Source organism: Zootermopsis nevadensis, unplaced genomic scaffold, assembly GCF_977971745.1.
Source record: "Zootermopsis nevadensis isolate Lab colony 2312 unplaced genomic scaffold, Znev_1.0 Znev_ptg000010l, whole genome shotgun sequence".
Taxonomy (NCBI): Eukaryota; Metazoa; Arthropoda; class Insecta; order Blattodea; family Termopsidae; genus Zootermopsis; species Zootermopsis nevadensis.
In genome coordinates, this window is record NW_028259142.1 from 3,497,612 (window position 1) to 3,507,679 (window position 10,068).

At 44.1% G+C, this 10,068-nt stretch overlaps 1 protein-coding gene across 7 annotated transcripts in view; it reads right to left on the reverse strand.

Annotated features, from left to right (window-relative positions):
* DIP2 (disco-interacting protein 2) overlaps positions 1-5,964 on the reverse strand; it is a 122,837-nt gene extending 116,873 nt beyond the window's left edge. For all 7 annotated transcript variants that reach the window (XM_087346236.1, XM_087346235.1, XM_087346233.1 and 4 more), the window contains exon 1: positions 3,406-5,964. In XM_087346236.1, coding sequence (XP_087202362.1) covers positions 3,406-5,089 — 1,684 coding nt within the window. In that variant the 5' untranslated portion in view covers positions 5,090-5,964. The remainder of the gene's footprint in view (positions 1-3,405) is intronic.
* Positions 5,965-10,068: the final 4,104 nt, after the last annotated feature.

Here is a 10,068-nt window from a genome sequence, read left to right on the forward strand (position 1 = left end):
GTGAATGCTCACATTTATAAAAACTCAAAAATGTATTAATACAGGTGCTCTCAACCCGCTGTCGTCGATGTATTTTTGTGTGTACAATCCAGACGACAGTAATTTTCAACATTTTTCATATTCGGAAGGTCCCAGGTTCAAATCACGAACTCGGAGACCAGATATACTGATGTAAGACTTGAGGTTCTCACAGCGGTGAGTATGAAGATTTCCGTCGTCTGGGTTGTTGCGCTGTGTAGTCTGGTAGATGTTTACCAACGTTTCGGAGGTCATACTGCCTCTGTCATCAGGGCGATGAAGATTTCTGTCTTCTGGGTTGTTGCGCTGTGTAGTATGGTCGATGTTTACCAACGTTTCGGAGGTCATACTGCCTCCATCATCAGGGCGATGAAGATTTCTGTCTTCTGGGTTGTTGCGCTGTGTAGTCTGGTAGATGTTTACCAACGTTTCGGAGGTCATACTGCCTCTGTCATCAGAGCGATGAAGATTTCTGTCTTCTGGGTTGTTGCGCTGTGTAGTCTGGTCGATGTTAACCAACGTTTCGGAGGTCATACTGCCTCCGTCATCAGGGCGATGAAGATTTCTGTCTTCTGGGTTGTTGCGCTGTGTAGTCTGGTCGCTGTTTACCAACGTTTCGGAGGTCATACTGCCTCCGTCATCAGGGCGATGAAGATTTCTGTCTTCTGGGTTGTTGCGCTGTGTAGTATGGTCGATGTTTACCAACGTTTCGGAGGTCATACTGCCTCTGTCATCAGAGCGATGAAGATTTCTGTCTTCTGGGTTGTTGCGCTGTGTAGTCTGGTCGATGTTTACCAACGTTTCGGAGGTCATACTGCCTCCGTCATCAGGGCGATGAAGATTTCCGTCTTCTGAGTTGTTGCGCTGTGTAGTATGGTCGATGTTTACCAATGTTTCAGAGGTCATACTGCCTCCGTCATCAGGGCGATGACGGAGGCAGTATGACCTCTGAAACGTTGGTTAACATCGACCAAACTACACAGCGCAACAACCCAGAAGACGGAAATCTCCAGATATACTGATGTGTGTCGTGATTTTCATCGGGATTTCCAGACAAGTGCTGTGATAGAAAGCCAACATTATACAGTACTCCAAATATTCATTTCCGATTTGCCATACACAGTTATTCTACCATTCAACGCTATACTGGTCTAACCTAGGCAATATAAAACAACCTCAGAACGAATCGACTTGATGGGATTGTGGTTTCAGGTATGAAACTTCACACGAATGGTTACACAAATAGGCCTCTCACTGCAGTGATGTTTATGAAAAAAGAAAGAAAAATGGAGCACAACGACTTCTCTCTTGAAAATCACTGCAAAAAAAAAAAAACAATGGCAGTCGAATTGAATACCAAACAGTTCCACTTGACACAGCCCTCGTTAGGTGCACCATCAGCACAAGTGGCCCTCATCGTCATCATTAAACTCAATCACTTGAAAATTCGATTCGATGCGAAGCAATCACGTTTAGTGACCACTTTCACTGACTGTCACTCACACAGTATTTTGGACACCATCCTGAAGCACTTGTATTACCAGAAGCAATGTGCGCACGATGAAACATAGTCTTCAAGGAATCTGAACTATAATGACAAACCTTCTTCAGTATACGAAGCACGTACCACGATCCATAAGGAACTAATGACTGAGCAAAACATAGGCATGCATACGATATGACCACATTTCAATTATAAAAAAAACACACTGATGATGGACTATTTTATACGATATTCCGATATCAACATTAAGGCACTATTTCAGGTTCTCAAGGCGATGTCGGTCAATTTCTACCAGACTACACGGTGCGACATTCCAGAATCAACACACAAAATTGTTTCGTGTGGATATGAAACGAGGTCAATTACTTTCATGTAAGAAAATGCCTACAACTGAACACAGGGTGCTCATAAAAACATCTGGAACCGAAAAACCACTCACAGCCAGCATCGTTACCGAGATACTTGTAATTCACATTACAACTAATACAGAACTGGAAAGACACGATGTGGAAAATCATTACGATGCCTTATGATCCTCAGGTTATTGGTCACTGAGGAAGGATCTATTAACAGAGCTTCTCACCTACGTGCTACTGTCGGGCCTCTACAAAGCTGCTGGAAAAGAACGGGTGTAATTGGATGGCTGGCTAGCAGCTTCATCTACTGGGTGCTGACTGCTTCTCGCTCTAATATTACACAGTTACACATGATTACGAAGGCAGTAAGAAACGATTACACGGTTCGCGTGTATAAGGAAGTGGGAGACGGAAACTAATTTCCGTAAAATCTTGTAAAGAGACTATAACGATATTCGCTTCACAGACCTGATGAAAATGTACGTACCAAAATGTGCCATTTATAAATAACTTGTCATAATCAAAATTATATTATCAATAACAGTCTTGAATAACGGGTACATCGTGGCAGTCTTAAAATAAATATAAATTGCAACATTTAAGGAACATGTAAGAAAATCTGACTGGGGGCTTTAACATTTGCTGTGCACTGTCAGTTCTCAGTTCCGTTGACATAGCGTGGGTATACTTATAAGAATAGTATTCAATTACCAATCACAGTTTTGGCAAAAATAAGGTTTATGAAGATTACAGAAGTTTCAAAATAAAATACGCAAACAAAAAATCGAATCTTGCAGAAATTTGTTACATAACTTAATTAGACCAATATATATTCACCTAATTGCATCACGTTATTTCTGTAACAACACAGTGCGTTAATTTCCAATTTAATCTTAAAAACCGCGACTTATTTAATAAGCATTACTCAAAGCCGACTTATAAATAGCCTGTTTACTGACTGAATTGAAATTAAATCCTCATATCTGAGTGCAAGTTAAGTTGACAAAATTCGTGTTCATGTTTACTGAAAGTAATTGAAGACAAAATGTGAGGATTTTTTCTTTTTTAGAGACAAACGACAGACCGACGTCAAAAACACTGACATTCAAGTATCGGTTACTTTTTATTCGAATGTGTCGCAACCCTGTCAGAAGATTTCATGTCCGTTAGATCTGATAAAGAAATTATTAGACATAAAAGAAATAAAGTGAAACCAAACATTTTATGGCAACTTCGCAAATGAGGATACGAGTGGGTAAAAATTTAATATTTTATCATTGCATGTCAGGCCATTTTTCAGATCATGTTCAACAGAAAGTTAACAGCGGCTCTGTTATTTCATGTAGGTAACAGTCCATTCCTTTTCTTTCCTTTTTTATATATCATTAAATTGTACCACGTACAAATAAAAACTTATGAGTTGAAGAGAAGACATTGACAACTATAATCTCTGAACCTCTGCTCCTAGGCAGATTGTGTACGTGATCGTAATCCAAAGCTAAATAAACTCGTGAATAAAATACTCACAACTGGTCTTCTTCGCCATTCTCCTGCTGCGCCTTAATGTTGACGGCGCACGGTGGATGCTCGGTCTTGCCAGATACTTTACATTTCTACGGGCCGATTTCTTCCTACGCACCGGACGGCGGCGAGGCACTGGTGATACGCCCAGAGGCACGTGAGTCTCATTCTCAGTGTCACTATCACTGTCCGGTGGTAAGGCAATTGCAAGTTCCTCTTCAGTAAAACGATCGTCTAAATCCAGTTTCTGTTCAACCTCTACCCGTTCATTGAAATCTCCGGATATGCATTCGTATAATCCCTCATCCTCGTCTTCGTCGTCGTAGAAATTTACAGACGCAACGGTTGTGTCTCGGGGCGAACAGTAGTCGCGAATTTCCTTCACTTCGTATCGACGATGCTGCTCCGGTCTCCTCATGCTAGTTGCTGGCTTCCTCTTCTCGGGTGGCACAAATATCATAGGGTCCAAATTTAGAGACTTCAGTGAACGTGGGGGGCGACTAACCACCACCTGGTACATGTCTGAACGAGCGGTCCCACCGTGAGACTTCTTCTTACTTCGCCCCCCCGATTTCTCCTTCCGGCTACTACTGCGTCGCACCGAACCTCTGCGAGTCTCAGTGACATTCACGGCACCGCTGGTCCTTTTAAAATAGCCATCCCGACTAACGCTTGGCTTCGGTTTCACAGTCTTTTTCTTTCGGAAGAAACCTCCACCGCCTCCTCCCGCCCCATTTGGCGACGTGAAATCCGTCAGCTTCGGTATAGAGATCGAGAAGGAAAACCCAGAATCTTTACTGGAGCAGATGGGATCGGCTGAGCCCCGAGAGGACAGCGTCTTGCTTGTTGAATTGGTCTGGGTAGACGAGGAGAGAGTTCTACTGATCAGAGACGTATTAGGTACTATAAAGGGTGTAGGGGATAAGGGACGTGTCGGGTAGTTATGGAAACGGCGACTGCAGAGCATGTGGTCTTCTCGACGCTCCTTCAGCGCGCTGTCTAAGGAATGGTGTGCTCTCCTGCCGTTGCCACTCACCTCTACACCACCTGAGCATGAAGGTGAGGGTAATCGTGGCAGTTCCAGGCTGCGTGGCGCCATAACCAGAGGAGCGTCCATCCAAATGCGACCCAAACTTACGCTGAGCGCAGAGTCTGCCCTACTCCCTCCACACTCCTCCCCTTTAGGATTCAACACCAAAGATGAAGGCGGTGGCGACGGCCTAAATCTTCTGCGGGAAAATATGGGGGATCTTTCAAACCTGAGAATTTCCACCGACGAAGAGTCGGTAGAAGCACTATTCTTGTTCCTAGGAGGTGGAGTAGGCGGTCTCCCGTCCTGGGGTGAGATAACTTTGCTGCAGGTCTCGACAGCCGGACAGTTTTCAGCCTTCATGCCGCGAATCCATTGGTTGTAGCCAATCACCAGAGACTCGGGTCCCTCATCCAGGACAGCAGAATTCACCACCAAAGGCTGTTTCGCCGAATTCGATTCAGACTGGTTCACTGCAATTTTACTGGCCTGTGTAGCCTGCTGAAGATGCTTCGACTTGCCACCTCTGTCCAAGTAGTTCCTTTTGATGGATATCCTCCTGAAAGAATCGCTCCGTTTGAACGACGACTCTGCGCGCTCTTTCTTCTTTCTTCCTCCGCCCATCAGCCGCCGTAAATTTTCGAACGTTATTGGCTTCATGACTGCCTGTCCTTGTTCGTATTCTTTTCCTTCCGACTACCTACACGTCATTCTAACGATTTAAAATTATCCTAGTTTCGTTACAACGCTTATTATGTTTAAGGTACAGAACGAACACTTCCCACATGTACACATCACCCACGAATAAAAATGTTGACCATAAAAAGCTCAGAGCTACAAGACCCAGCGGCAACAGCGATGGTATCGAGGGTGAATACCCTTGAGGACCCCGCATCGTGAGGCCATTACCATCTGATGCTGGGGCGACAGTGGAACCCCTCCGGCGGTCACTTGCATCGCTGTCTCAGCCGGCCAAGTGAACAACTCGGCAGCAGTCAACCACAGCACAGCGTATGACGGCAACAGGCTTAAGAATATGAAAACGAACACATTTCTCCTGCCACCAATTTCTTAAACACTTGAACGCACCTGCAGAACTAAGAACGGCGGACACCACCATTGTAATCACCTTGACCTTACAGACCAGACAGACAATCAGTACCGCCTGAGGGTGTTATAGCCACATCTTGAGACACATTTAATTACAAAACTCATTGCCCCGCCGTCAAATCAAACGATTTAAACCCTGTCACTCGACAACAACAATATTTTAATAGACACACGCCAACTGTCGCTGTTTTACCCTAAGCACTCCACACCACTGCCAACCACATCACCGTACAACGGAGTCGCGTCTTCCGCAACTCAAAGGTAACTGCTTTGTACTCCTGACAACCACACGGATGAGGTCGCCGCAGACTACAGTTCAACTCAGAACCTGCTGCAGCTGGCTGACTGGCACTAGTGAAAGCTGTGCTCTGTCCGTCTACCAAGCACCGCCTCACTCACTAGTTGTCGCCAGCACTCGGCCAAGCCGACTAAGCCCAGCAACCAACCTTCATGCAGCTAAAACTTCACGAGAGTCATCCTCAGATGCCTAATCAACGCGAATCAAAACCCACTCTTGCTTTCATTAATAAAACCGAAAATCAACATATGGAGATTCTTCAAGGAAAAATCGTAATTACCACGGACGACAAATGCCCTTCGACACGCGCATTGTATGATTTACTGTGCAAATTTTGAAGTTCTCCGTAACATGATGGAAACAGATACAAGATGACAGACAGCTGTTACGTGCCGGTGAAATAGCGGATGCAAGATCAGAAAATTGTGCAAACGTTAAAATACAGAGCGAAGATGCACAGTTATAAAGACCTCAGCAATGATGATGGCAGGTTCTTCCATCATACGTTATTTCGAATATGCAGTTGGGTAGACTCGCAAAATGCTTAACGGACGCCCGAGGGTCATTAAATTAATTAATTTTATATAACGTATGCATATCTAACGCAACAACATACATACGTAATACTTAAACAGGATATTCCCCGCAGAAAGCAACCCATTCACGAATCTCGCGGTAGATGGGCGATTAATATACAAGGGAGGTCAGTCAATCAGCTGCGATAACACAGGTGTGGTTCAGCTGACCACAGAATTCAGTGACTGGTTATTATTAATGTGGCGATTGGCTATAAGTCTGCGATCTCATTAATAAATAAATGACGGGCCACTGCCTTTATATCCGTGAATCTTATCGCTTACATCACCCGTGAATCCGCCAGATACATTCCTTTGTCAGACAAGTTACATCCATAATGATAGGCACAATTGACAATAAATGCACGCGGAATTTTAAAAAACAAGAGAGGAAATGCAGTAATTACCTTTGCGGCCTGTACACTGTGATCAATCTAGCTCTGCCGGTGTGTGACGTCATATACAACGAGAAGTGGATAGAGATAAAAGAATACGAAGGTGTTAGTAGTGTACCTCATATAAAACATTCCTCCAGACTGTGTACAAACGGAAATTAAATCAATGTTACGCTGTTACGGTAAGAACAATATCGGCCATGGGAAGATTGTTTATAAACTTGTGAAGGTCTCGGGAGGCACAGCTGGACTGAACGCACTGTAAGTCTGAGAGCAGTAATGTTAAGGTGGCGACTGACTTGTAACATTTGCCTGTAATGTAACGTGTTACAAATCGAGCATTACACAAGTGAAGACAGCGAACGGAGCCGCTCACGCTCGCGGGCGCTCCATCGTGTTGTCGGTTTTTTCGCGAATCCCTTTGAGTGTTACATTACAAGTCAGTCAGTCAGTCGAGCGGCGTCGTAACGAGCATTCACGAGTTCTTTAGATAAGAGTAGCGTATTAAATGAAACAAAGATAACACAACCTCCACGTCCGACATATTGAATGAAATGAATGGAGCACACATGAGCACAGTCGAGCCGAGCGTTCAAAACGAGCATTCGATGCGCCTCACCAGTTGTGGTGTAATGTAACATGCTCGCCGCGAATGTTACATTACGAGTAAATGTTACAAGTCAGTCGCCACCTTAAGGCGTTCACAAAAGAGAGAAGAGGTCATTAATAAAACACGAAACAGCAGCTAGAAATAACAGTGGAGTTGTCCACGTGCCGAAGCACTACACGATGAAGGCGCATGGAAATTGAAGAAAGGCTCCACCCATTCTCGCAAGATGCAGCTTCACAATCAGTCCGAGCTTTACCCACAGATCATGGCGCTGAATAACTTCCGGACGCTGTCACGGAAGGGAACAAACCACGCTCCTGCTGGGAATCAGATGATGGTCGTACAACCAACCCACAGCAAAGTTCTCTGTCCCTAGAAAACAACTAGGCCCATAACCAGAAAAACCGCAATGTGCCAACAAAATATAACCAAATAACACTACAATCAGCGCACGACATTTTACTAGAATTCAAAACTGATCTCTCGCATTAAGGGCCTTAGAAAAACAGCGTTCTCATGAATATTTTTAGCCCAGAAACACAGTAAATAATAGAAGACCAGATAACGGGGGGGGGGGCTATATAATTTTAACTTTATCTATATTATCACGTGACGGAAGATGTGATGAGCAGGTGATGAACCACTCGGGGGGGGGGGGGAGAGAATACAAACAAAACCCGAAGGAAAGAGACCACTTGGAGAGGCCAGATTATTATTATTATTATTATTATTATTATTAGTGTTCTGTCTGAGGACAGGTCCATATGAACAGGATCCTTCCATCCCTTTCTCGGACTGGGACCTGTTCATATACGTTCTTGGCAGATAATCCAGAAGTGGTTGCCATTGCCTTCTTCTGTGTGTGAATGGGATGCCACGGAGAAACCGGGGAAGCCCCCGGAGGAAAACTCCGTGTTGCCTAGACCACGGCCTTGCCCAACACAAGTTATAAATTCGGGCACCGCCGGGAATCGAACCCGAGACCCCAGGATTACAAGGCCAGCGTTCTAACCGCTAGACCACCTCATCTTATTATTATTTAGTGTTCTGTCTGACGACAGGTCCATATGAACAGGATCCTTCCATCCTTTTCTCGGACTGGGACCTGTTCATATACGTTCTTGGCAGATGATCCAGAAGTGGTTTGCCATTGCCTTCTTCTGTGTGTGAATGGAGTAATTGTTGGGATGCCACGGAGGAAAACTCCGTGTTGCCTAGACCACGGCCTTGCCCAACACAAGTTATAAATTCGGGCACCGTCGGGAATCGAACCCGAGACCCCAAGATTACAAGGCCAGCGTTCTAACCGCTAGACCACCACAGCTATAGATACTAATGTAATAAAATTAATCTTCAAGATACAGCGATGTGGAATGGATTCATGTGACCCCGGGCACTAGTGAATACGGTAATTAATCTTAGCGTTCCATAATACGTGGGCAAATTCATAAGCCACTCTTAGATTCTGAAGAAAGACGAATTATACTTGTTCTAGTTATTTCTAGGTCTCAGAACAGAATTAGGCAGTTCAGAATGACGCATCAGTAAGCAGGCAAAAGGGTCTGCTGGAGGGACCGTCCGATCTTCCACAAGGTCATCATCACAGGCCGGGCCGGGCCTCTGCCCACAATTACATTACGAGCAAGGATCCCTCGTCGTCTCGGCTACAGCACAGCATCCCAAACAAGAAGACAACCGGCCGGACGGCCAGTCAGCCAATGCCAAGGGATCAAAGCACTCCTTGTGATTAGCTACACTCAGAGGCATGCAACCAAACTATGAGCCCTGCCAACCTTTTCACCAGGACGTTGGTCGTTTAACCCTTTAAAGCATAGCGGTAACTATACATACTGTGGTGTTTTCTTTGCGGTGCGGAATGAATTCTTAAATATTAACACAGTTTAATGGAGTTTCAGCTTCAAAGGGTAAGAGAAAAAGACAACACATAATGCTCACACACTTTAAAATATCAGTGAAATATTCCAAACACATATAATCTGTGAAACTATCTTCGTCTTTCGTAATAAAACTTCTTCGTTTATTTAACAACCCTACCTCAACTGTATGTTATAAAGCGTCCCATAACCTACACAAAGAATCAAATACAGAACCTCCCGAATACAGAGTACTAACCACTGAAACAGGACTTACATTTCAAATAATGTAATAATCTGTAAAAAAAACATTTTGGTACGAATAGGTAGCATACAAGCTTACGATTCTTTTAAACCTTATCCTACGAGAAACAGGCAGCTTTATGGTTTCGTGTATGTGTGCATCCTAGCTCGTAACTTCTGAACCCGAGACCAGTAAATATGCTGTTAGGGATTTATACAGCTGAAGGATATCCCTAAGTCGCGTTGCTTAGGTGCTATATAGCAGTGGTATTCAACCTTTTTGGTCGCGTACCCCCAGATATAATTTCTCTTCAACTTTGTACCCCCAAAGTTGTTGGTGTATAGTTCAAGTTATACATAGTATATAATCTACATCTAAAATAAATTAAATAAATTACATTACTGATTATTCAGTGTTTTTTTTATTATTTATTATTAGTGTTCTGTCTGACGACAGGTCCATATGAACAGGATCCTTCCATCCTTTTCTCGGACTGGGACCTGTTCATATACGTTCTTGGCAGATGATCCAGA